The 27,424-nt window shown below is 42.1% G+C and overlaps 1 protein-coding gene across 1 annotated transcript; it reads right to left on the reverse strand.

Annotated features, from left to right (window-relative positions):
- Positions 1–261: 261 nt before the first annotated feature.
- On the reverse strand, positions 262–27,376 carry LOC118404318 (zonadhesin-like). Its single transcript, XM_035803386.1, has 33 exons — positions 27,303–27,376; positions 26,911–26,967; positions 26,654–26,724; positions 26,317–26,472; positions 25,525–25,646; positions 24,971–25,129; positions 23,981–24,209; positions 23,548–23,614; positions 23,012–23,211; positions 22,386–22,521; positions 21,884–22,048; positions 21,206–21,432; positions 20,557–20,625; positions 15,171–15,258; positions 14,455–14,581; positions 13,950–14,064; positions 13,228–13,396; positions 12,545–12,741; positions 12,054–12,198; positions 11,403–11,544; positions 10,856–10,993; positions 10,616–10,709; positions 9,817–10,039; positions 9,160–9,240; positions 8,193–8,344; positions 7,352–7,526; positions 6,819–6,976; positions 6,228–6,357; positions 5,561–5,659; positions 5,298–5,508; positions 2,423–2,600; positions 1,399–1,521; positions 262–681 (listed from the first exon to the last, which is right to left on the reverse strand). The coding sequence occupies exons 1-33, from the start codon at positions 27,334–27,336 to the stop codon at positions 595–597; spliced, it is 4,524 nt and encodes a 1,507-aa protein (XP_035659279.1). The 5' UTR covers positions 27,337–27,376; the 3' UTR covers positions 262–594.
- Between the last annotated feature and the right edge of the window lie 48 nt (positions 27,377–27,424).

Consider the following 27,424-nt stretch of genomic DNA (forward strand, 5'->3'; position numbering starts at 1 on the left):
TATGCCAGGGTAAGATAAAGTAAGAGGATTAGCAAAAAATAATGATTTTAAAGCATGTTTAGACTCTATGGAAAGACGCCTGTTTACTTAAAGCGAATTTCAGTCTCTTCTCATGCTTTCTCGTTTTATTTAGATTACAGAACAGTACATTTTATGCTACGATATCTGCGCATTCAGAATGTTAAAGTTATAGCAGCAATGGGAGATCGTAAAGTACGCTTAAAGACATAACATTTCACAGATTAATGACGCTTCATGTTATGTTCAAATGTCAGCCTTTAATGAATGATTAAAAAGAAACAAATGAAATCTTTATTTTCATGAAATAAAACATTGGAGTTTGCTTCTACTGCTTACAAGTACTATTTGAATTGCGTTTATGTGTGTTATCTATAAATGCGAGACTATACAGTAATTTAAGGTTAATATGTTTGGTCTAAACTATGCTATGTGATTATTTGACAGGAACAGCGTTCGTTTTACAATCTACATGTAGAGTAGAGTTGAAGTCGAAAAGTAAACATGTTCTTGAGGCGTGTAGTCGAGAATCGAAGGCGTGTCTTTTAGACGTGGTTAAGTCGATGCTTTGGATCTTTAAGGAGTACAGTCCCCGTACTTCCAGCTCTGTGCGAAGGTGTCTGCCATAATGACCTTGGAGCCACTCGGAGTGGTAAAGTCGTCCTGAGAAGGGAAGTAGACATTAAAGTTCAAGTCTACTTTTTTATTAGGGCTATCATGGGGATGCCTTTATCAATTACCTTAGGATTTATCTAATTTAGAGCGTGTAAGATACGAGTCTTAAAAGAAATCTTAATAGAACGCTTAGCTTTAGGACTCGATTGATTGATTCATTGATTTATTGATTGATTTATTGATTGTTTGATTAGTTTATCGATTGATTATTTTATCGATTTATCAAATGATTTGTCGATTGGCTGATTGATCGATTTGGAGTTCCATTTTGGCAAAATATTTCCATCTTAAGCGGTAAGCGATTGATTTGGTTTATTGTTTGTCAAGAAAATATGTTCATAAACATCGTTACCTCTTTAATTAGAATACATTATGACCACCGTTATCTCTTTAATCATGAGGCACCAAGGACATATTTATGTCTTGAATTAGAAGATACTATAAACACCGTTACCTTTGGTAATCATAAGGCATCAAGAAATCCGTTATGGTTTTTTTAAAGGTACCAAGATATGATGATGACCAAGGACACCTTTTTCTCTTCGATTATGAGGCACCAAAATCACCATTATCTATTTGATAACAAGACACCATGAACACCGTTAACATTTTTATCATAAACCATAATGACCACGTAGTAAGGTGCCATGAACACATAAACCATAGGCATGCAGATTAAGGCCGTAAGAAATCCTGATAAATTACCTCTGGGTTTCCGTTGAAGTCGCCACACAGACCGGCAGTCTTGGCCTGGAGCGTGCCTGGAGACTTCACGTACACTCGGGTATGGCTGTCCCACAGAATCTCCAGTCCGTTGTCCAGAGTCACCTGGAAACAGAGTTTCATTTTGTTTAAGACATCTAATATCAAATAAATATTAAGGCAGACACTGACATCGTAGAACTATCGTAGAGTGGAATTTGTTATCACCGAGTACAGTATGGGCATCTTCTCTGGGTAGTTTAAAAAAACGCTTGCATATACTATTTTTAGTATGCACGTGGATGTCGTCCATATAATCAAATCAATATGGCCTTATTCTTCTTTAAACGCTACTCCTAGGGTAATGCTTCCGCGCCGCGTGCCCGAGAAGCCGGTGTGTTACGCCGAAGGGCGGTTATACCTGCTATATAAATTTAGATTCAGATACTGACATATAGATTGAAACAGTATCAGTTCGGCCAAATCTCTTCAGTTTATTCGATAAAGCTAAAGGGGGACTCGTACGTAAGTTTTCATTTAACCTCTTGGCTTAAAAGCTAAGGGAAATAAGCCTTATAAGTGATATGTCACATTAAAGTGGAGACTCATTATTTGTTCTAATTAGTGCATCTGTTGCGTGAATCCCAAGGACGAATTACCATAGGAGTGGCGTTTAAAGAAGAATAAGGCCATATTGATTTGATTATATGGACGACATCCACGTGCATTAATTTTGTCCATTTACAAAAAGTACTTTTTGAGCATACTAAAAATAGTATACGGCTGCTGCAAATGTCTTGTCTTATCTACTCTTGTCATATCTTGTGGGTTGAAAAAAAATAATGTTGAAAAATAGATACTTTGTTGTTGAATTCTAAAGTCAAAGAAGAAGATATGAAAGAACGAAAATGAAGAATCTGTTGCTAGATATACTGTTCCTTTAACACATTGTTCTTGTTCACACTATCGCATCAGAGGATTTCTTCCATATTATAAAATCAAGATAGCCAGTCATGATAGCACGTACCTTGTGGAAGTAGGAGTTCTCTATCTTCTCCACAGTGTTGCCGTTGTGGCTGATGGGAGCCTGGATCGTCTGGCCATTCAGGGAGATGGAGTCCCGAGTCAGGAGGAGTTCACTTCCGCGGTACTGCACCTTCACAGCACGGGTACAAGCCTCGTGCTCCCAGCCTTCAATATCGCATCTATGGACAACAGTAGATAGAAGTTGGCATCAGAATATAGTAAAGGAAGCACACAAGTGGATTCATCGTCAAAAGCAAGTCTTCACAGCCTCTCAGCCCTCATCATTGCATATGTAGATAAAAGAAGATAACAGTTGGCATCAGTTAGTAATTTAAAAGAAACACGATTATTCTAAAGTGGTGGATCTTTTATCAGGAGGAGCTCACTTGCGCGGTACTGCACCTTAACAGCCCCGGCACAACCTTCGTGTTCCCAGCCCTCATTATGACATCTATAGATAACAGTAGATAGAGGTTGGCATCAGCATTGGAAACATGATGCTTCTTAACCGATAGGTACATTGTCAGGTGAAGTTCAGAGCCTCAGAACTGCACCTTCACATCCCAGCCGGATACATACGTGCTTCAGCCCTCAACTGTCACATCTACAGATAACAGTAGATAGCTATAGAATTTGGCATCAGTAAAGGTAACATGATAATTCTTACTGATAGAAATATTGTCAGGTGAAGTTCATAGCCACGGCTCGGGTACAAGCCTCGTGCTCCTATCTCTCAATATCACATATAGAGATAGGAGTAGATAGGAGTTGGAATCAGCATTGGAAACACTCCATTCTTTCAGTTTGGCATGCGGCATTTTACATGATGTACACGAACTGTGCCGACATTTACAAAGCATGATACAGACTACTTGATATACACATTGATTTCACTTTACAAAAACATTTTGTTTAAAAAGTCTTTAGCACAGACTGGTTGAAACGAAAAGATACGATGGTAACGAAAATATAACCATCAATGGTAAGAACCAATACATAAATATACACAGCCAAAGGCAAAGGGGTGCAATAAGAAAGGGCATTAGCTCAAGCTTCGCTGCATGTGCCATGGAAAAGACAAAACACAACAAGAACAAACAATGTCTCAAATTTCTGGCACTTTGAAAAATATCAACTCAACTTTATAGGAGTCTATTAGGACAACAGCTAGTAATCTAGATTAAAAACAGAAGCCAAGCGTTTTCGTCACCATCTAATGTCTCGTAATCACTATAACATCATTAAAGTTAGTTATACTCAATACATCTGTGAGTAAATCAAAAAATTTCAGCATCTAAAGCAATTTAGTTGAGACAGATCAATCACAACAACAATCACAACAACAATCAACACTTCTTCTCTTTGTTTACTTGAATCACGTTGAGAGGAAGATATCATAACTTTTAGAAATTGTTTTGGTATCGGTTCAGACATAACACACGATACCAGACAGTGATCAACATCATTTTCTCTTTCAAAACAGCCTCATATGCGTTCAGAACATCGAAGGCAGTCAAATAAGCTAATTATGTACTTCCATCATTACAATGTCTATCAATTAGATTTTGTTGTAAACAAGTTAATTGTTGTTTTGTATATGATCAATATCGTTTAGTTACCAGAGGGATTAAAAAAACTTAACTAAAAAGGGAACTTTACAAAAGAATTCTACGTACACCCACCGATAGAGTCTCCTACCAGGACGAATATTACTTTTGGGCAATTTAATGGATCCATCCACTGAATCATACCCATCAAATTTACTGATCCCATTTCCTTTCACAATCTACTTCGAATATGAATACGACAATGATTTAAACCTGCAATAACAGGTGATGTATATGTAGGAATTGCCTTCGTATTGATGCTCAATATCTTAAAATGAATGTTGATAAAATCTCGCCGTGGTCTACGGAAATGGCCACTACTTCGCTATAATCTGGATCTTGCTGTAACCAGTAATTTAGCTTCCTCGTCAGACCTACTATTAGTGTTTAATCTAACTGCCGTGTCTGTGTGTGGTGCATCAATTCTCCACTTAGCTTGAGGGGACGTGTTTGTGCGTCAACAGTTAGGCTTGATATCGCTAGATCATATGCAAGAGCAGTTTGTTTGTGATATCCTCCTGTCTGTAAATGGTTTTGAGAATCAGATTTAAGCGGAAAAGGAATAGATCTACATCTGTTTGTAAATCTGGTGATGAAATGTGGAACGGAAGTTTTTTTTTCATTTTCGACTGTCACAGTGTTAAAAGGGGGTCCTTATATAAAAATCTTATATACAGAAGTAAGACCTATGAGAAACGTATATGCAGATGTTTGATATTTCTAGAGTTAGCTCTGGCTGGAAAACAATTATTTGTATGAAATCCGCAATTCAGCCAATAGGCGGCGAGAATTTTTTACTCTTATATATTAATAAACCATTCATTATCATTATCATCCTTGTGTATGCCGATGTTTTAATTTTCGTTGCGCTTCACCATTTAAAATGCGGTCCTTATTTGTCATATTATAACTAACACGCTTAAAAAGTAACGAACCCATAACGCACTACCTGCCGGTATTAAGCAAATCCCATTGTCTTTAAAATGTAGAAGTGGACCGTGAAGTTGTCATTAGTTTACTTTATTTTCTTTGTGATATTAATTGTTTTATTTCTTGTGTCCTTGCCCTCGATGAAAATCATTTCAGTATAATATAACGGTCCACCAATTGTCTAAAAATGTAGTCAATATATAAAGAAAGAAAAGAACATTCAGCAAAGAATAAATAGATACAATTTAGCAAAGAAATGCCTAAAGAGAAAATAGAAACTGAGTAAAAAAAAGAATAATAAAGAGTAGAACGTCTTTAAAACTTTGAAGGGGAACAAACCTTGCGTTGTCAGCGAGGACAGCGAACTGTTCTTCCAGTGGGTTCCTGTTCTTAGCCAGCACATACCAGCAGTCACCGCTGAAGCTGTAGAGTTTGCCGTCAAACGTGTGGTAGTGCGGGTCTCCTACGGCTGAGCATGTGCCCGGGGCGTGCGCCTGGAAAGACTCGTCATGCAGGGGCTGGTCTGGGTGCAGAGGGTTCACCACCGTCACTGTAGTGTAGAGAAAAAAAAAGTTTAAAACTTGTTTTTGTTTGTTTCACACAGTGGGGGTCTCCTACGGCGGAGCACGTGCCATATGCGTGCGCCTGGAACGTCTCGTCAAGTAGAGGCTGGTCTGGGTGGAGAGGGTTCACCACCGTCACTGGAAAGTGGAGAAAAAAAATCAGCAGGTATTAATGTTATGGTCAAATTTGCAGAGCGTGGCCAAGTGTGTAGAGTAAACAAATACATATTTCTGCATCACCCATACACAGAACCTCGAAGCGTTCATACTCTTGAGCGAGTGCGTGGACACCATGCAATGATGCAAGAAAGTGCATCAAATACCTTATTATTGACTAATTAAAAGTGATAGTTTTATTGCACAACAATTGTACGGGGTACAAAGTATGGCATCTACATAACTACAGTTCTATAACTTAACGCTTATCTAACTAATACAGAAGTTGTAGTATGAGATAAGTTTCTTACAGTCATTGGAGGCTTTTACAATCATTGGAGGAATTTCTAATGTCTAAACCTTCTTTGATATATTTTCCTATATCTGCCATGCAGGGATTGTCACATGTCATGATGTATTTGAATTTGCACTTCAGGTTCATTGAGGTAAATCCTTGTGTATAAGATGACAGCCTTGTGTATAGAGGATTTCGTACATCAGAATATTGCCTGAAAATAAAATTAAAAAAAAAAATTAAAATAAACCTTACTGATTTCTGGCTGCACGATGACAAGCACGTCGTCCGAGCTCTGCTGTCCGGCGGTGTCAGTAACCGTGAGGATGAAGGTGTACTCCCCGGGGTGCAGGTTAGACAGCTGCAGCTGGGGGCTGAGCGTTCCCTGGGGAAAAGTCATTATTAGTGTTATGACAAAATACACTTTACTTAACTAACACTGAGGAAAGCTGTGGCTTATTACCGCAATGTTTTTAAAAGTCACCTAGTGCAGCCACTTGGCTCTAACTTCACGTTCTGAAAGCTGCAGTAGATAGCTAGATCCATTCTTTGTGAGTAAATCCCAACTTTCTTAAGTGTTGTCATCATGTCATTTTCGAACTACATAAACTTTGATGCAGTGTACGTATCAGCGATATTGTTTATAGTGGAAAAGTCACTATCTTATGAAAAGGCCAGATTAAATCATCGATACTGAAGTTTCCGTAGGGCACAGGCATCAGTCTGTATAGTGCGTACTAGATGCGTAGGAATGAGTACCTGGAAAAGCAGACAAAGCAACAATACCATACTTATTCATAATAACAACACCATTTCGTCTAGATACACGCGATCAGTTGTACTTACCACCATGTCAACGGGCAGCTTGTGATCCACATACTCCCACTGGTAGCTGACGATGCCGTGATCGTCCGTGCTGAGAGAACCGTCCAGAGTCAAGGTGTTCTGCGGCAGGTGGACAACCTCGTCCACTCCAGCAAACGCCACAGGTGGGTGGTCAAGGGCTAGAGAAAATCATACAGTCATGTTATTTCTAATGTCATCTAAAGACCTCCATGAAATAGAAAAAGATATGTAAATTGTTTTCAAATGTTTTACAAAAGAGAAAAAAGAGTCAAGAGACTCTATAGGTTGAATAGAATATAACATTTCGTTATACAGTTCTAGTTTAAGTTGATATCAAACTGGGTGCATTTAGCCCATTTGGGGCATTGAGATGCAGTAAAGATCACAAAGGTATGCCATGCCGTAAGGGGCGGTTTGTTTGTTTATTTCGATCTCCAAATCATTGTAAAGTCCATAGACTTTACAATGATTAATAACACCAACGGTGCTGTGATACACCGTATGTCTCTACTACTACAGTAACTACTTCTGACCGGCAGTGGGTGTTGTGGTCCCCTTGGTGGTTGTGGGGGCAGGCGTGGTCGGTTTGTTCACCACGATTGTGACATCATCAGTGTCCTGCTGTCCTGACGCGTCAGTGACGGTCAAGGTGAAGGTGTATTCTCCCGGAACCAGGTTAGCCACTGCCAGGGTTGGGGAGGACGTGTCCTGGAAAAGGTTGTTTGAACCTTTGTTTAATTATGGAATGTCAAATTGACCCGCAGGTCGCTTTTCATTGAGGTCATGAAGGAAGACGTAAGGCTCATACAAAATATACATTTTCTTCTAAACTCCTTAAAACAAAAAAAAATGTCTACTCGATAAGGCCAGTACGTCGTTTTCCAAGTGGCTTTGATACTACTTTACTCCTCGTCGATCTGACAAACAGGTCTTAATTGAGTTAGAATTGATAACAAAAATCATACTTTACAGGGCTATGCAATGTAAAACTATTTTGACACGGCTATGTAAGGTGAAACTTTGTTGGTCTCAACTGATACAGCTACAGGTCGATAGATTATGATGATATAACGCAGTGCCTTACCCGGCCCTAGACTGATCGGCAGGCTCTGGTTGGGTCATGACCTAGGTTAGGTGGTTTAGGGCTTTACGAGCGATCGCTGTTGTTGTTTATATTTGGGGTATTCGGCGGTTGGTGCCTACCAGGGCGTCGGTAGATCTGATCAAAAATTGACGTTAAAATTAGCAGATCCAATTACCGGTTAATATGTAAATCAATCGTTTGCCAAACACCTGCTTTATGCCTACCACTGCGTCACCGTGACATCATCGCGATCGCTCGTATGGCTACGCATAAATTTGCCTACTGCTTACCCCTAGGGTCACAGGAAGGTGCTGATCGGGATACTGCCAGAAGAAGGAGATGATACCGTGGTCGTCATGACTACCAGTCCCATCCAGCATCACGACGGTCTGAGTACTCTGTACGGTCTGATCCAAACCAGCATCAGCAACGGGTGGGTCGTCTGGAATGACAGAAAAATAATAAGATTTTAAAAAATTAACGTTAAAATACTGAAAATAAATATGAAAATCCTTAAGATGGCCGCGAGCTCTGGTTGGAGATATCTAGATGCATCGGCGTTCGGAACTCTGGATGATTGAGTCATTTGTCGGGTTGTCTGGAACGAAAATTAACATTACTAAACGTGTTACAGGTAAGCAAGAGCTGTCTACCACTCGAAAAGCATAGCCACAGCACGCCCGGAACTCGAGGTATCAAACCCGAAAGTTCCACTGAAGTACCGTATTAAAGAAGACGCAAAGGGGCAAGAAATTTGATCGCTTCAGGTGTCGAGATGAAATGTACCCCCCCAAAAAACTTTAAATTTGATTCAGTCACATATGGGATAGAATTCCTTCTGCGGGAACGCCAGCAAATATGTACTTAATCTGATACCGAATCTTGGGGTTCGTTTATAACAGACATATGCAGGGACAACAAGATACAATTTAACTAATTGAAGGTACTAAGCTAACAGGATGGTCGACATCTTCTCGCTTCTTTGTAAAGGTGTAGATATAGGAACAAATAATGTTTAATATACAGGGTTTATCTAGGCGCATCAAAAATAGAAATTTATCCGTTACATTAAGATGTTCAAAATATGGAAATTCTTTTCTGATATATATATTCATAAAGCACAATCCGTTCCTTATCGTACAATTTACAGTGTAAAGTAAAATGCTGTTCATCTTCTACCTGTTGTAGCAATACGGCATAATTCCATCCCCTTGTTTGTCTATAGTTAACATGGGGCTATATCGCTGCTGTATGTACCTGGCCTGGATGTGGTGGTCGGCTTGGTGGTTGGTTTTGAGGTGGTTGACGTCAGCCAGCTGTTGATGACGTCAGCAGCATCTGTGGGAAATCACGACGGCAGATAACAATCATTGCAGGAAACAGTATTAGTATATTACATAGAAAACGTTTTAGATCTGTCATGTACGTCATTTACATATACCCATGCCTTGTCACATGAAATAGGTACAGACGCACGATACATTTTCATATGCACATATATCATATGTATAGTATTTTTAATTGATGTCAAGAACGCAAGACGCTACCAGCATCAATGCCTCACAAACTAATGCCTCCTCAATACTTATGGGCTCAACAGGTCGGACGTTGGAATTGATGTTGTGACAATATCTTTTTTTTTCCAAGGACAACAAAACTTCTCAGCTTGTTTGCACATGTAGCATCACAAAGTGTATTTCTCTGGTAGATGTGACATGTCTTGAATTAAATACATCACTGTATTCTACATAATGTATCAGTTCTGATTACTCGCTGTCTGTTGCAGTGGCCCGGTCCCGGGAACTGATATGTAAGCAAAAGCAAAGTTATCTGCTGTAAAAAGGCCAACAAGTAGAACCAGCTAAGGACGCTACCTTACATCTTTGACCAACGATACACCTTAATGGTACTTACTCTGACACAGAGTCTCCGGTAAGACCTCCTTGAGCGAGCCCAGGCCGGAGAAGTCGATCACGGTGGATGCGTAGACAGGGCTGCTGGCCACCTGCTGTAGCTGGGCCGGGCTGAGACCGCTGCCCACCCCGATAGCGTGAACTGTGACCCCGCGGCTGTGAAGGGTCTGGGCCGCCAGCGCCATGTCGTCTTCAGAAGGAGAAGCCGTGATGAGGACCACAATCTGAGAGGGGTGGAAATAAATAAATGTTTGTGGTCTGCACGCCACGCTTGGTCGAACGCAAGTGGTGAGTGTGTTGTACGTCGTGCTTATGTACAGCGTACGATCTCTGTGTGAATGCCACGTCGAGAGCGGCGCCGGTAGCAGTGCCGAGCCCGATGCTATCATGTTACACACTTTTATCTAATGGTTGCATCATTGTCTTCTTAAATAAAGAATTTTGAATAAAATAAAGAAAGAAACACTCACCTTCGGTACACCAGGACGCGCACCATGCGCCTCACTAAAGACAACGTCCCCTTGGGCGGCTCTGGTAGCCGTATCGTGTCCGATGCTATCATGTTACACACTTTTACTCAATGGTTGTATCATTGTATTCTTGAATATAGAATTTGGATAAAACAACTAACCTTCGGTACACCAGGGCGCGCACCGTGCGCACCACTGAGGACGACGTCCCCGGCGAACCCGAGCGTGGCGACGGTTGCCGTACCGAGCCCGATGTTACAAACTTTTATCTAATGCTTGTATTGTGATCTTGAATGAAGAATTCGGGGAAAAAGAGATCTAGACCCTCACCTTGGGCACACCAGGACAAGCACCATGTGCCCCATTGAGCACGACGTCCCCTGCGAACCCGAGAGCGGCTCCGGTAGCCGTGCCCAGCCCGATGCTATCATGTTACACACTTTTACTCAAAGGTTGCATCATTGTCTTCTTAAATAAAGAATTTTGAATAAAATAAAGAAAGAAACACTCACCTTCGGCACACTAGGACGCGCACCATGCGCCCCACTGAGGACGACGTCCCCGGCAAACCCGAGCGCGGCGCCGGTAGCCGTACCCAAACCGATGTGCCGGATGTTGTTGATGCCGGCCTTCAGCTCAAACACGTTGTCGTGCTCGTGAAGGGCGAACTCCAGAGACGGGAAGCTGCTGTAGCTCACAACTGCGATCCTTGATAAGTAAAGATACGGAATTTGGGTTAGCTTTTGACCACTGCAGCTGAGACTCTCATAATGTATGCTGATAAAGACATTGGAGAAAAGTTACACGTTAGCATAAATCTGCCGCAATATGTGCATAATAAGAGCGAATCCTGCTAGTGAGGCGATTCCAGACACGTGTATGCCTTTTTTTCAAGAAATCTTGGTACCATGCTACAAACTATGTCTTGATCCCACTTCTGACACCATGTTGCAAGCGTATGCTTCCAATCTTATAGAGTACACCGCACTGAATATTCATGTTGGGCCATAAGGAATTACACAGATTGAATGTTGCTATTTTCTTAATTAACTAAAATGGTACTTCTTGTAACAACATTTGCAACAAGTTTCACTTTTAAAAATCAAAATAGCCTTACTGTGTAGCGTCAGCACCGATGGTGACCTTCTCCACCACGTGTTTGAGGAAGGAGCGAACCTTGTCGAACTCCGTCGGGGGGACACTGGAGGAACTTTCCACCACAAACACTACATCGGCCTTCATGTCACAGGGGGTATTTACTGGAGATAAATAAAAACGTCATTATCATCAAGCAATTCGTTTACCATTCATTCCATTGGAATGAAGGAATGAATGGTAACAATAGAGACAAGTACATGTAGGCTACTTCATTATAACTTGGGAGGAGAACAAACACTACATCGGCCTTAATGTCACAGGGGATGTTAACTATGGGAAATAAAATTGCCATTATGATTGAACAGTTCGATCATCAGTCATTCTATTTAGTAATTTATCACTGGTGAAGGACAGTGCAATCACGATCATTTCATTCAATATAAAACAGTATATAAAAGGCAGGTCAAGCTTTTTTCTACAGAAGAAGCAATTGTAAAAAGATGTCACTCTCAATTCCGCATGTAAGTAATTACTTATTAACTACTACCATTATCAAGTTGTACATGCGTCACAATTTTTTTGCCTAAAAAGTGTAACGATTTTCTATATTTTGGAAAAAGAATGAGTGGATATTTCTGCATAAGCTATATGGAATTTCTATTCCACAAACCTGGGTGACAGCCCAGAACACCGTCCTGTAGAGACCACTGTTCTTCGATGCCACATGACGGGATTCCGGCCAGACACTGGATGGTTCCTCCGGACATACACACGCACAGCTGACCGGTACTCTCAACACCCCATTCCTCTCCAAGCTAGGATGAAAACATGTCAACAAATCTAAAACTCAAACCCTTCTGGTAGGTCAGAGACAAGCACAGACACACAGACTTTCACACACACAGTTAGCCAATGCTCTCAAGACCCGATTTTTCATTAAGTTGTGATGGCTAGCAACAAAGGCAAGCAGAGATGTCAGACACACACACACACACACAGAGCAAACACACATACATGGGCAAAGACAGATACACAACTGGCATGTACTCTTCACACACACACACACACCTCACTCCTCTCCGATTTTTTTTTTCGTCTTGGTCTGTTTTTCAAGATTTAATCCTAGGCTAATGATACTTGCGGTCTAACAAATATACTTACAGCGTAGTACTGGTTGCCCTGCAGACAGCCGCACTCCTCGGCCCGCACACATCGGTCCCCGCTGAGTACATAACCCTCGTCACACGCGCAGCCCGGCAGTGTGGTCCGCGAGCACCGCATGGGCGCCAGAGGGTTAGCACAAGTAGCCGGGCAGGCTGTTACCAAGGAGTAGTGGCTGTTGGGTGGGCAGTCCACGCCTGAAGACAAACAAGATGGCACTTTGTTATTTTAGGATGGTTCGCTGGCACCGCATGGGCACCAGAGGGTTAGGGGGTTAACCACTAAGGGGAAGCAAGGTGGCACATTTAGAGCTGAGACAATGCATTCTGCGAGATGGTAAAGGGGGGCACGAAGTCAAGATAGAGTGGCGGACATCGGTGGGCAGTTCACGGCCGTGGGACTGTCTCATGATAGAGCAATATAATCTCAAAATAAATATTTATTGTTACTTGAATTATGTCAGCTAAATTATGTCCAACCATTACAAGTTCTCTATTTTAATAAAAAGTGACCAGTAGACATATTTTAAATTTTCATGAAAGAATAAAGGCCCCAATAAATGTTAGATAGATGACCTGGATATCTAATGATGGAACGTATTCTATAAAGTCACTACTTACCACAAATGTTACATTGGACCAGTTTAACAATATATTTATTTTTGAAGATGATGACCAACTTACCACACAGGCTCTCGTCTCTCCATCCAACAATGACGACACCAGCGGCTGCGCATGCGTCGGCGTACGCCTCCATGGCGTTACACATCATCTCGTGATCCCCGTTCTCAGCAGCCATGTCGTATACGCATGCGTCGAAGTAGTTTGCTGGGTTCACATAGTCAATGCAAGGCTGAAATGAAATTAAAAGTATGATAATCAATGTAACTTTTATCCTCATAGAAGTATGTAGTCAAGCAGTCATCATTGCTGCCATCTTATTCATCTAACGGATGTCTGGCTGTTTGTCATATCTTATTTTACTGTACCATAGAAAGAGTCCGTACCTTTGATAAGTATTGCTATAGATAAGAATAAATTGAAAGCTAGCTTGCATTTTTGCTTTAAGTGACAAATTCAAATGTACAATATAACTTTGGCACTTGTTATCTTGTTGTTTTTATGTATGCACATGTGCCCAGGATTGCCTGAAAAACAGGTCTACGCTGACCTGAGATGTATTCCTGGTAAAATAAATAAACTAAACTAAAACTAAAACTAGGCAAAGTGATACGAGGAAAGAAATTTAACCATATTACTTGCAAGAACATTTTCGTCATATTCTTTAAGACCTCAATGCTATATGTAAATTTGTATACATTTAAAGCTACCCAATGTCATGTATTCTGCAATTAAACTTTAACTTCTGTGTCTTTAGCGGGAATGCTATATGAATATATTCGTACCTGGAAGGCTCCGTTGACATCGGTGATCTGCCCACAGTTTGTGGTACTCTCGAGCTCTCCCATAAAGGCCTGGTCCACTGTGCTGATGTCAAACTGCTCCTGGTTTGGCAGGCAACTGTGGGATCACATGACAAAATATATTTTTTAACATACTATTGTTTGCCTTGATGGTCGCTTAAACCTCGAAGCTGCAAAATAGGATTGATTTTGCATAATGTACCTTACCGCCCTACACTCCTAAACGATATCAAGTGTGGCAATAAAAGCATGGACGAACGTATGTATCTCCGTAGACAGACAGACTTGGTTATAGTTATGGTTAAAGTTAATGTTAAGGTCAGGATTTGAATTAGGGTTAGGGTGCAGATAGACCTATCCTACTGTGGGTGTTATGTCTAAAAACAGTTCTAGTCCTGGTCATCTATGAGCCGAACTGTCCAATAGCCGAACCGTCCAACATAAAAAAAACGTGTTAACCATATGTGTATGTATAAGTTATACTTACGCCAAGTCATCAGGAGCCAGCCAGCTGTTGCCCATGTCCACCTCGTTCAAAGCCAGAGTCTGGTCAGGCCTCAGCAGCTCGTCGTCAGGGTTACCGTTAAAGTTGCCGCACAGGCCGTCAACTTGGCCTTTAGGAGGAAGGCACAGACTTGGGTTTGCTTACAAACTATTATAAGAATATACACTCGCACTCATCTATTTATTATAATTTGGATAAGTGAGTTTCATCATTTATAGCCGGAACTACGAGTTGTTGACAAATTATAAGATCAAAAGACTTTACACAAACTTGCTACTGGTTAGCTGGTTTAGCAGGAACAGTAACCAGCACTTTGATGTAGCATATACTCATTGGAGGTGTCAATGTATATAGATATATTGCAATCATATATTATACACTCTGATAGAAATTCGTTGATTCTTATCAAGTTAAGGCCAAGGGGGAGACCTCAGAAGCGCCGGAAGGATCCAATTACAAAAGACACAGGACTGAGTCTCAAGTGAGTGGAAACAAGTGCAAAGGACCGTGCAACTTGGAAAGTCCTGACGGAGGGGAGCAAGGGGCCAGTCTCTGGCCTTAGCACTTAGGCAGGCAGGTAGGCATTTGAACATGCATGCTGCAAGGCTCTTGATGTAAATGTAAGTGCCTGTTTGGTTTCAGTTCAGTTTGGACGAACCGTTAAAACCTGCACATCCTTCTTACAAGTGCCAACCTACCTGCGTAGTCCGGAGGCACCTCCACCTCCACGCGGTGGTCCCCGTCGTACTTGACCGTGACGCACATGTCTGTCTCCACCATCACCATGTCCCCTTACCCTAACCCTAACCCCAACCCCTAACCCTAACTATGGGTCAGCCCAGGTGTTATGGCCCCCTTTCCACTAGACGGCGATCGCGCTGCGCTCTCACTGTGAACTAAATAGAATATGTGTATCTTTCGCTTTCACACTGAGTATGCTATACACATTGTAAAAGTGTGACCGAGAAGACAACAAAACACACAAAAAAGTGCAAAAAGATTTGTTTCTTGTCTATGCAATTCGTTGAGGGATATGTCAAATTTTAGGTCGCAGAGAGAGCGCGGTAAGATCTCCATCCTAGTGAAAACGGGATATACCAGTAACCTACCTGCGTAGTCTGGAGGCACCTCCACCTCCACGCGGTGGTCACCGTCGTACTTGACCGTGACGCACATGTCTGTCTCGACCATTACCATGTCTCCGCTCAGACGAATGGTGGCCTGGCTGTTCAGGCACACGGGCAGGGTTCTGCGGACACCGTCAATCTGTATAACATTGTTGAAACTTAGCGTCACTCAGGCTCAAAGTAACAAAGTTCATATCTCTTACCCAAACCCTAACCGGTGCCCTATCCTTAACCACTATCCACTAACCCGTACCCTAACCCGCGCCCTAAAACCTAACACTAACCTCTAAGCCTAGCCATGATTATATACTAACCCGTACGGCCGTACCCCATCCCTAACCACTAACCCGTACCCTATCCCCTAACCCATAGTACCTAACCCCTTACCCCTAACCCGTACCCTAATCCTCAAATCTAAACCTAACCCCTAACCCGTACCCTAACCCCTAAACCTAACCCTTAACCCGCATGCTAACCCCAAAACCTAAACCTAACCCTAACACCTAACCCTAACACTAACTATAGTCATTGTCCTCACCATGACTTCCCGATTCTTCAGCAGCCAGATGGTGTGACCATACAGCGACAACTCCACAGCGTCCACGAAGCTGACCCTGGTATCTCCCATGCGGTGCCCGTTCTTGGCGGCCACATTAAAGTTTCCGTGCCTGACCAGAGTATATTTGCAGGCCCCCTGGAAGAAGTAGCCCTTGCCGTCGAAGGTCTGGTAGTGGGGGTCACCAAAGGCCGTACACATGGCCACAGCTTTTGATAAAGATACAAAAAATATGTGTTAGGGCACTGCAACTTGACTTGACTTGAATAAAACACACTGTCTGTCAGTCATTTTGTTCTTTTTAGCAGCATATTTTCATTTTCTGTTTGAGGGCGTAGACCAAATTATAATTAAGGCCTGTTGCTCATGTTAAGTTTTTATTCGACAAGTCAGGAATGATTATTCAAACATCCTGTAGACAGTCGTAACACCATATTATACTGATATAAAAATAATTCAAATTATGAGTTTATACAAATAAATAAACTTTAAAAAGGGTACGAAAAGATTTAAAAGTCAAGAAAAGCGAGAATAAGCTGGAATGTCATACTAGCTGGGCAGGTCACGTGACCGATGCAATTATCCTCGATATCGAAGGTCTGCGGCATGTCATCGGGAGGAGGCGTTGTAGTAGGCTTGGGAGACTGCGTTGTAGTCGTTGTAGGTCTGGGAGTTGGTGTTGTAGTGGGCTTGGGAGTTTGGGTGGTAGTTGTTGTGGGTTTCGGTGTCTGGGTGGTAGTTGTGGTAGGTTTCAATGTCGGAACTGAGAAAATGGGGGAAATGTCATTTGTAAAATTTCATCTCAGAGCGGCCTTCTAGCTACAAAGAAAAATTTTCTTTATAGATAGATTATGTCCACATGCTTCTAGTTCAAGAGTAGATACCAAATGACTTGAAAAAAGAGTCTTCACAACGTATCAAGACTCAGCCTGACGTAAACAATATTTGTTGTTTCATTCATTTGTTGTTTAAGATATCCAGATAAAGCACGCTCCACATAGACGAAGTTAGCTTAGACAAACCGCCAGCTCCTGTTAAGACTTAAATGTACACTTACCCTGGTGGCAACCAAAAACGCCGTCCTGCAGACTCCACTCAGCTCCAGGTAGACAGGACATTGGGACGCAGGTGACTTGGAAGTTGGGCTGACACTCACAGTGCTGGCCGTCTTCTGTTCCCCACTGTTCTCCGAGCTAATAATACGTAAATGAAAACAAAATGGTCGTTTCAGTCATAATGAGCTACAAGAGGCGTGCTGTTCGTCTGTTTGTAACATTGTAATGAAAACTTCTGATTTGGAGTTCAAACGGTGCTGGGGAAAAGTGTCAAGATATTATGAAAGGAAACAAATAATAAATTAGAGGTGTCAAATACTGCAAAGTGCAAAGCAAATGTAACTTTTTCCAATCAAATCAACTTTTTGCAATTACAGTAGAAAGAAAAAAGACAAAGTAATGAGTGATTATGAAAAGGATTCCTTTTGGCAGAATGACACAGGAATGGGGACTGCATATGTCTCGTGCATACCGTGTGATAGTCCATCTCGTGCAGGCATCCGCAATCCTTGGGCTCGACACACGTCATGCCGCTCCAGATGTAGCCTGGGTCACACTCACAGCCCTCCACATTGGGCAGGCCGCACGTGGAGGAGGCAGTCGGGGTCCGGCAGCTGTCCTGGCAGGCCGAGGTGGAGTAAGAGTAGTGGCTGTTGGGTGGACACTGCTGGACTGATAAAAACGGGGATCAAATTCAACTTCTTCTTTAATGTTCTTTTGACATCTGTTGTCCCCGAAACTGTAAGGATGAACCTATCATAGCAAATTTGAATGGTGACATCAACAGTAGCACCTGCTATTCGAAAATTTATAGCTATTATATAGCTAAATGATCCATTACGAGGGCAGTCCTAGAATGGAACCCCCAAGGCAAAAGACGTAGAGGAAGACCTAGGCTGTCCTGGAGGCGAGGAGTCATGAAGGACCTACAACATGCAAAAACCTCGTGGCATGAGGCTAAGACAACCGCCAAAGACCGAGGAAGGTGGAGGCACCTCACCGAGGCCCTGTGTTCCAGAAGGGGCAAAGAGGATTAAGTCAAGTAAGTCAATATAGCTAAATGACCAATAGAATGGAGTGAGCATGAAAAAAACATTCCACAACATGTAGCTGAAGAAAGAACAGGAAGATGACGACAACAACATTGGCCATCAAAACAACTCAAGGCAAAAAGGAATACAAACTGTAAGGCAGAAGGATATTTACACTGGAAAACCTGACAGGGAACCTACTAGATATTGAAACCACAGAAAAAAAATCATAGAAGATTTTAACAACCCAAAAAGGCAAACAAGTATGTGGTTTGAAATCTATCATCAAAGAGATTTTGAAATATGGGGACACAGAACTTATACTTTCGTAGATAATAATAATAAAGTAGAATGGTACTCATTTATATGAATTGCTTAAGACTGAACATTGACGATATTTTAAAGACCGTGACTTACAGCAATGTGCGTCGTCCCTCCAGCCCACAATGGTGACGCCGGCGTTCGCGCATGCGTCAACGTACGCCTCCATGGCGTTACACAGCATCTCGTGATCCCCGTTCTCAGCAGCCATGTCGTATACGCATGCGTCAAAGTAGTTCAAGGGGTTCACGACGTTGATGCAAGGCTGTTAGGTAGCAAAATCGTTAGATAGTTCAAATGGCTAGTTGTCATATAATTGGCGATGCAATTACGTTTTGTATATAAAACAACATTTACACAATGTTTATGAACGGCCTTGTCGACTAATAGTGACCAGTTTACAGCTAAGAGATCATTCTGTCCACTGCTTTTTATCTGTTCCTCTTGAAATATATTTTGTCTAGAAACACTTCGAAAACTGCCGGATCAGAACTTCTGCTTGGAGAATAACATAGTAACATATCAGTAATAGAATGTTTCTCGTAGCATTATTAAGATTCTTTCATTTTTTACCTGGAAGGCCCCGCTGATGTCGGTAATCTGTCCGCAGTTTTCCACGCTCTCAATCTCCGTCAAGAGCGCCTGGTCCACCGTGCTGATGTCAAACTGTTCCTGGAGTGGCAGGCAACTACAGCGGAACGCAGAAACAATATTATGTACGTGATTTTGAAGTAGTTATGTTCTACATGATAGATGCTGATACCTAGATTTCTGTGCAAGAAGCGTAAAAACCCTTTCAGAACAACAACGGGCTTTGGTCCCTCCCAATTTGAATAGGGGACTCAGCAGTTCACAGACTGTTTTCTGCACTTACGGGCGGGACCCCTACGTGGACCGGTGGGATACCTTGCGGCTCCTGGGGGCCGGTCGGGCGCGGGGTTATATTAAAATCGGACCTAAAATGAACCCGGACCCGGTAACAAATAGACATTGTGACCTACCCGTTGGGAGCACCGGTATCCGGTAGTCCTTGTTGGGGACAGATTTGTGACAGGCACGGGTGTAATTGATACCTTAGCCTTACAATGCTCCAATGTATGTATCTATACAATATGCTGTACGTACGCCGCGTCGTCGGGAGCCAGCCAGCTGTTGCCCATGTCCACCTCGTTCAGAGCCGGAGTCTGGTCAGGCCTCAGCAGCTCGTCATCAGGGTTACCGTTAAAGTTTCCGCACAGACCGTCAACTAGGCCTGTGGGGGCAACACATAAATAGTCATACCTGAACAGGAAGTCCATTCAAGGGACTGACATAACGTTATCAGGACCTATGTTGACAGGCGCACGCTATAGACAGGATGATTGGATAGGATTTGATACTGGTGTCAAAATTGACAAAACAAGAACAGTCAGAAGACCGATACAAACAGATCTATTATGGACAGGTTAAAACAAGACTCTTCAAGCTTAAGTCAGTTGAAAAGTTATCTAAGAGGACAGCAAACAGTGGTAACACTGCCAAGGTGGTCCTCATGTAGAGGTGATCACGTATGACAAAGGTAACTTACACCAATTCTTTTGCATGCAAAATAAAATTTGATACTTCCGCAGTTCACACGTGTTTGCGTTCATAACTGGATGTAATATTTTATTTTACAAATCCTTAGGCTAACATCACCGCACTCTGTTCAGGCATTATTTGTTGTGTGTTTAGCAAGTAAAGTTAGTATTTTCTTATTACAGTATACGTATAAGAAATAAAATGTTGTAATGCTCTCCATTTACACTGTGAGTTGATGCCTGCGGTTGCAATTTTACCACCATCTGGATGATCTGTATTGGTACACCTAGACATACTGTCCAGCCTACTTAGACACGTCTTATTAGTCCTTCATACTTCAACCTACTTGCGTACTCTGGCGGCACCTCCACCTCCACGCGGTGGTCCCCGTCGTACTTGACGGTGACGCACATGTCTGTCTCTACGACGACCATGTCCCCGCTCAGCCTGATGGTGGCCTGGCTGTTCAAGCACACGGGCAGGGTTCTACGGACACCGTCAATCTGTAGAACATTTTATAAACTTATATACGTATACGTATAAGTGGCAAAACAAAAGCAGCTGCATGTTCTACTGCCCAGCCGACCCTAACATTTCTACGGACACCGCCAATTTGTAGGAAATGTTTTTTTTAGCTTCATTAACAAATGAGAAGCTACATCAACACGTTTTTTTCTCAGTGTAAGGCCATTGACCACTTTCAGGCGCTGAACCACGCTCTCTGCATCGGCAGATACTCTCTCTAAGTCAGAACATCAAGCTTTGGCAAGTTGGACTAACTGAATCAATAGGCGAAGCAGGAGTTACGAGAATGATAGTCTCTGCAATGAGGTACGTTTGTACGCTGATAATTAATTTCAATCTTATATCCGAATATTGACCACCAATTCAATACGTATCGGTCTCCTTTTTAGACTTCTCTTCTATTACTCTCAAGCAGTTCCAAAAAACAATACAGCAGGTTTAAAAAGAAGTCCATCCATTGTTAGCCCAGGACACAAACGTTAGTATCTGGACAGAACTTGAACATCTAGAACAAGCTGGAATAAAATACAGCATTACTTTCAACTACGTCGTCCTCACCATGACTTCCCGATCCTTCAGCAGCCAGATGGTGTGACCATACAGCGTCAACTCCACGGCGTCCACGAAGCTGACCCTTGTATCCCCCATGCGGTGCCCGTTCTTGGCGGCCACGTTAAAGTTTTGGTGCCTGACTAACGTGTACTTGCAGGCTCCCTGGAAGAAGTAGCCCTTGCCGTCGAAGGTCTGGTAGTGAGGGTCACCAAAGGCCGTACACATTCCCACATCTATAGATATAATAGATACCATGTTATGGCCCTGCAAAATTAGATGGCAAAGACTAGTAAAACTAGTCGGCTCTTCACACAACGTCCAAACGGACGAATGAGTGAGTTAGTCAATCAGTCAGTCAGTCAGTCAGCAAATGGGCGAGCAAGTGAATCAGTGAGGGAATTAGTCAGTCAGACAGTCTGTAAGCCAGTGAAAGAGTAAGTGAGTAAGTTGTCCTGCAAATTGATATGAACAAAAAAAAACAAATACTCATATCTCTATTCTCAAGTAAGGTTCTCGTGCTACGTTTCTATTTGATGAATTACGAAGAAGATCGCATGCAGCCAGTATCAACATTATAGCATATTGCCATATGAAGTGTCAACGTGTCTGTAAAAAAGATACTGAAGGTTTTGGTCTCCAACACTTACAAGAATTTACAGCAAATTACAAAACAAAAAGTCTTACTAGCAGGACAGGTGTGTGGACCGATGCAGCTATCCTCGATGTCGAAGGTCTGAGGCATATCGTCAGGCCTGAGCGTTGTAGTGGGCTTTGTAGTGGTTGTAGGGGTCGGTGTTGTAGTCGGCTTGGGAGTTTGGGTCGTGGTTGTTGTGGGCTTCAATGTTGGAACTGAGAGAAGAAGCAGAATATATTCAAACGTCATGAACACAAGGCAGCTTTGAAAGGCTAGTATTTTCCGTCTGGATACACGTGACACAAGACGTATGATCCCTAGAAACTCTGAACAAAATACATTGGATGCATTTAATTCTATCAAATCTCCAAAAAATATACCTGAATGACTAGTCACAAAAAAATATGTATATCAAAACATCCCCAACATATCACGTCATGGCGGTAAGTTCATGCTGTTGTGAAAACTGGTAAGCGTTCCATGGAAAGTCTGTTCTACATTGCCGGGATTCAAAGGAAGCTCTTTCTGCTGTTTGAAATAAACTGTACCCACTCTGGTGACAGCCCCAGACGCCATCCTGCAGGCCCCACTCAGCCCCAGGCTGACAGGACATCGGGGCGCAGATGACTTGGAAGTTAGGCTGGCACTCACAGTGCTGGCCATCCCATGTTCCCCATTGTTCCCCGAGCTAAGGATAAATGCATTAATAAAAGATTTATGACTAATCTTTTGATTATTAGAAGTCACTAGCTGTGTATGTTTAGCTAATCAATCAACCAATCGCCTATACAAAACTGGGCCTGTCTCATTTACATGAAAACGTTTTTATTTGATCATTTTAGGACTATTTTGCATTGGGACTTCTGTTTAGAAGATAGGGCATTAAGTTTCACACTGTTAATCAAGGACCATACTGTTCGTATCAGAAAGGCACTGTTCATAATATTTGCGTAGTCTGTGTCTACAATAATGCTAATGACTTTTCATTGTCAAATGTCTATTTCCATGCATCTACCATGTACTTTTACTTATCATTCAGGCATAATCTTCCAAATATATGTTTCTACTTTTAACCGTACTATAAAACAGAAGCGCTCAATTATTGAAACAGACCAACAAAAAAGCCATGCATTTACAGAGTTTTATAGTTACAAAATACCACAGGAACTCTTATTTACCGCATGGTAGTTTCCTTCGTGCAGACATCCGCAGTCCTTCGGCTCGACACACGTCATGCCGCTCCAGATGTAGCCTGGGTCACACTCACAGCCCTCCACATTGGGCAGGCCGCACGTGGAGGAGGCAGTCGGGGTCCGGCAGCTGTCCTGGCAGGCCGAGGTGGAGTACGAGTAGTGGCTGTTGGGTGGGCACTGTAGGGCTAGAAACAAACGGAAAAGAATAAACCATTTTTGTTAGAACACTTCCGCACTGAAAAAAGTTCTTAATAGGTATTATGGAAAGGTTTTGTCGAAGATGTCATCACCATGATTGTTTTTTGCTGCAATGTCTACGTAGTAATTTAAGGTGTTGGATCTTACACTAAACTTTAATGACTTTTCAAACTTATCTCTGACTGCCTCATGGCAGACGTGTCAGACGGAAGTTTCTTAACTTAAAAATGACACGTATTTTATTTCATTTTGAAATACCACATCTTATGCACCTAGGGCCGTTTTCCTAGAGACATTACCAGACTCTAAGACAGTGTACTCACTACAGCCAGCTTGCTCTCTCCATCCGTCCAAGTGAATACCTGCCGCTGCACAGGCTTGGACGTAACCCTAAAAAAGGTAAGGATATACTTAGCAGGGGAGACAATTATCAACGTCCTGATCTTTCAAAAGGGTAATGGTAAAGACTTGACAGGTGATGCTACAGAGACAGTTACAATATCATTTAATGCATGTGTCCCAAAGTTAGTAAGATCTGTCACTGGTGTTCCTGGGATAGCTCAACAATCTCTTAAGCCTTTTCATACAACATTTCTATAATCTCCAGATTCTTTCAATGATCCTTCAATTATCTCAATGAGTTTTGGTCTGTCGTTGATTGCTACAAAACGGTAACCGTTTAATTGAATCTATGTCTTAGTTTAACCATCAATGTCGCATTACTATATTATGACATCAAAACTTTCCATTGGATACCTCAAAGTTTTCACACATAAAGGTGTGATCGGCAGTGCTTCCAGACGCCGCCATATCATACACACAGTCGTCAATATAGTCCGAAGGCTCCACTGCAGCGAAACATGCGCTGAAGGGACTGTTGGTGTCCTGCAGATGTCCACAGAACTGCTGACTCTCCAGCTCCTGTACAAACGCCTGGTCAGCCTGGGTGATGTCAAACTGCTGGTCGGCAAGCACAGCAGGGCAACTGGGAATGGGAATAAAACATTGATGTATTCTATGACACACACACACGATGCATTATCATCAAAAGCGAGTTGCCACTCTCTCCCTCCAGACATTTCTGTCCTCCATAGCATTCTTTACATCCTCGGCCCGCATCTCCACATCCCGAGTAAGTTGGTCTATGTAGGTCAGTTGGGGCAGCCCAGCATGTGTATACACGTGTGCTGACTTCAAAAGAATGCGTTCACTTAAGCTAGTAAGCTATGCTTTATTCCTGAAACAGTGGTCGGCAAATCTACCATACCGAATGATGCCTATTGAAAAACGAGTGACATATCAAAATAATATGGTAATCAGTTGATTCTGGTCTTCTGCATCCGCATCTCTTTTCAAGTCATTATGCCAAAGTCAGTTTTCGTTCCAGACATCAGGTAGATTGTTGCTTTATATACAAAAGAAATGTGAAAAGGAACAGTGTTTATTGAAATAACACACTTTGCGCATCGTGTACTTTAATGGTGGTGTATTCCCTAAATAGCGAAATTCGAAATACTCAAGCAACTGGATATGATTTGGGAAATCACGTTAAAATAGTCCAGTTTCCAAAATCATATCCATTTGCTTGATCAATAATTGCTTTATGGCGTATCTTATCAACAGGAAGTCTGACCTTCATAGACGAAAGATGATGCATGCTCAAAAATAAAGATGAACATAAAGACAGAAAAGATGAAGATAAACAAAAGATGAAGATAAAGATAGAAAGAGCAAAAATTTGCTCACCTCATGTCGTCTGGGGCCACCCAGCTGTTTCCGAACTCCACAGCGTTCTCAGCAGGTGCCTGATCAGGTTTGACCAGGTCGTCTCCTTGGATACCGTTAGCGTTGCCACAGAGACCACCAACCAGACCGGCAAGATGGGCAGGCAACTGGACTGTAACACTGTTAACATCAAGGTTAAGAACAGATATGAATATTCCGGTGGGTTCTCTAATGTGTTCGAAGTATGACTCTCCACAAACACGGGACGTCCTATCCGAGGGACGGCTCTAGCCGAAGCTAGGTTCTCATTTTCAACTGAGTGAAGTGAGGAAAACCGTGTAAAGTTCATTTTCCAAGGGTGCAACATCGGAGCAAATAAGCGGTTTCGAAGCGGGTCTGAGTCAAACACCTTGCCCATTGCGCCACACGATCTCAAAATATCGATATGATTACGCTACTTACAGATTACCATGCATGGAAAAATCATTTCAACTTGCATTGTCAGAAAGTTTAGATTACTTTCAGTGAACAATAATATCGAAAATAGTGTCAAAAATAACTCATTTTTTACGTACTGGTGATTTCCGTCAAACGTGACAGTGATGCACAGAGTGGTGTCTATGACGATGTTGTTGCCCTGTTGAGTGATGGATGCGAAACCAAGGCAGATGGGAAGGGTCCACTTCACTCCATTCACCTACAATGGACATGACGACGTATTTTACAATAAGAAGTATTCTTTGTTCCATTTTCAGTCACGGAAGAAAGACAGTGGATGCTATCTGAAACGTTTAAATAAATTTTGTATATATGTATCCAGCAGTGAGGATTGGTTTAACTAGACATATTTTACCTGTATACGGTTCAGTAACATTTTTGCTACCCTTCTCAAGGCTTTACAAAGGAAATGTTTAGCCTCCTTTGACATTGTAGACTTGTAGGAGATTTTTGTTCATTTCAACATGGGCCAGGTTCTCTAAATGCTGAGGACATCGATTTGCCTTAGAAACCATAGAAATCAATATATAAGCACTTATAACTCTACGTAGAATGCTACTAACTAAAGATATTTTTAAAAGCAATTATAATATCTTTAAAAGCAATCATTAACAATATACTTTATTCTCTCTGGTGGAATATACAGTAACTGCACTGCTTCTGAAAGAACGTTTTTCCTCGCGAAAAAGTTACAGTGGAAGCCAGTTAATTTGATATAACAACGGATAACCACACACGTCTGTTTAATGCACAGAATCTCCAAATCCCATACCGGAGCGGTCCAGCCGGATAACTTCGCATAATTGCACTACGCTGGCAATAGGATGTGCAAATAGGATGTGCAATTCAACTAAAAAGGGCATACTTACGAAGACCTCCTTGCCCTGGGTTATGGTGATGATGTGCCCTTGTAAGGAAAACTCCACGGCGTCCACAAACGACACCCGCATGTTCCCTCTCCTGTTGGCGTTTCTGGCTGAAATGATGAAGTCCTGACCACGTGATAGCACGTACTTACAGTTGCCCTGGAGACAAAGACGGGTGAGATAGAACTTTCTGATTCCAAGTAAAACTGTTTTAATTTGTTCTGTAAAAAGCTACTTTAAAATCCAATAAAGCTAGCAAAACGTCAAATGGTACATAAATGCCATAATTTTACGAACCGTCGCCACAGTATCACAAGTGAGCCATTGAATAATCGAATACCTGGAAATTGAACCTCTTCCCGTCGAATGTTCTGTAGTGAGGATCTCCCCTGGCAGAGCACGTTACCCTGTCTGGAAACAAATTGAATAAACTGTTCTACTACAGGGAACGAAAATGTATACTCATGTCATTGATAGCCATCAGCACATCTTTGTTTTAGTATGTTACAAGAGGTAAATTTTAAAGTTTAATGTTAACGAAGACAAAATTGTGTAGGAAAACTTGAAAATTAAAGGAGGGGTCTTGTCACCACCTACCTCCACAGAGTACATCACCGAGGCATTCGTTCCCTATGTTCACGACATCATTGCTCACTGTAGCAAGGGAGGAAATTGTGTTACCAGCATAATGACGCTTATCACTCAACGTCGGAATATCATACTTCTTCCTCAGAGCTTCTAATTACTATTCTGCTTCTCGTCGCTATGTGTAGCCGGTGTAGGTGGCACATTTGTGGAGAGAACACAATCTCAAAGTTTTACCCCCTCGTCACGGTGCATAACTGGAAGGATGATAACTCTAGTTATAGGTATCGAAACGTGAGCACATAAACAATCGGTTGTGTAAAAAAGAAGACTGGACTATCTTATGACCTACAAGCCTAATGAAATTATTTTCTGAACTATGTTAAATGTGGTGTAATACATACCAGGTGCGACCGGTGCCTCTGATGCTGGCTTCATTGTTGTTGTGGTCGGCTTCAGAGTCGGAAGAGTCGGAGCTGAAGAAATTCAAAAGTAACGGTGCAGGTAAATGGCTAAGTTCATTGTT

The sequence above is a fragment of the Branchiostoma floridae genome, chromosome 17 (assembly GCF_000003815.2).
Source record: "Branchiostoma floridae strain S238N-H82 chromosome 17, Bfl_VNyyK, whole genome shotgun sequence".
NCBI lineage: Eukaryota > Metazoa > Chordata > Leptocardii > Amphioxiformes > Branchiostomatidae > Branchiostoma > Branchiostoma floridae.

Coding starts and splice junctions, on each gene's coding strand:
- LOC118404318 (XM_035803386.1), bottom strand. CDS start 27,336: ATGAAGCCAGCATCAGAGGCACCGGTCGCACCTG. Junction 24,210..24,970: donor GTGGCCCCAGACGACATGAG/GTGAGCAAATTT, acceptor TCCCATTCCCAG/TTGCCCTGCTGTGCTTGCCG. Junction 10,710..10,855: donor GCTACCGGCGCCGCGCTCGG/GTTTGCCGGGGA, acceptor GTAACATGATAG/CATCGGGCTGGGCACGGCTA.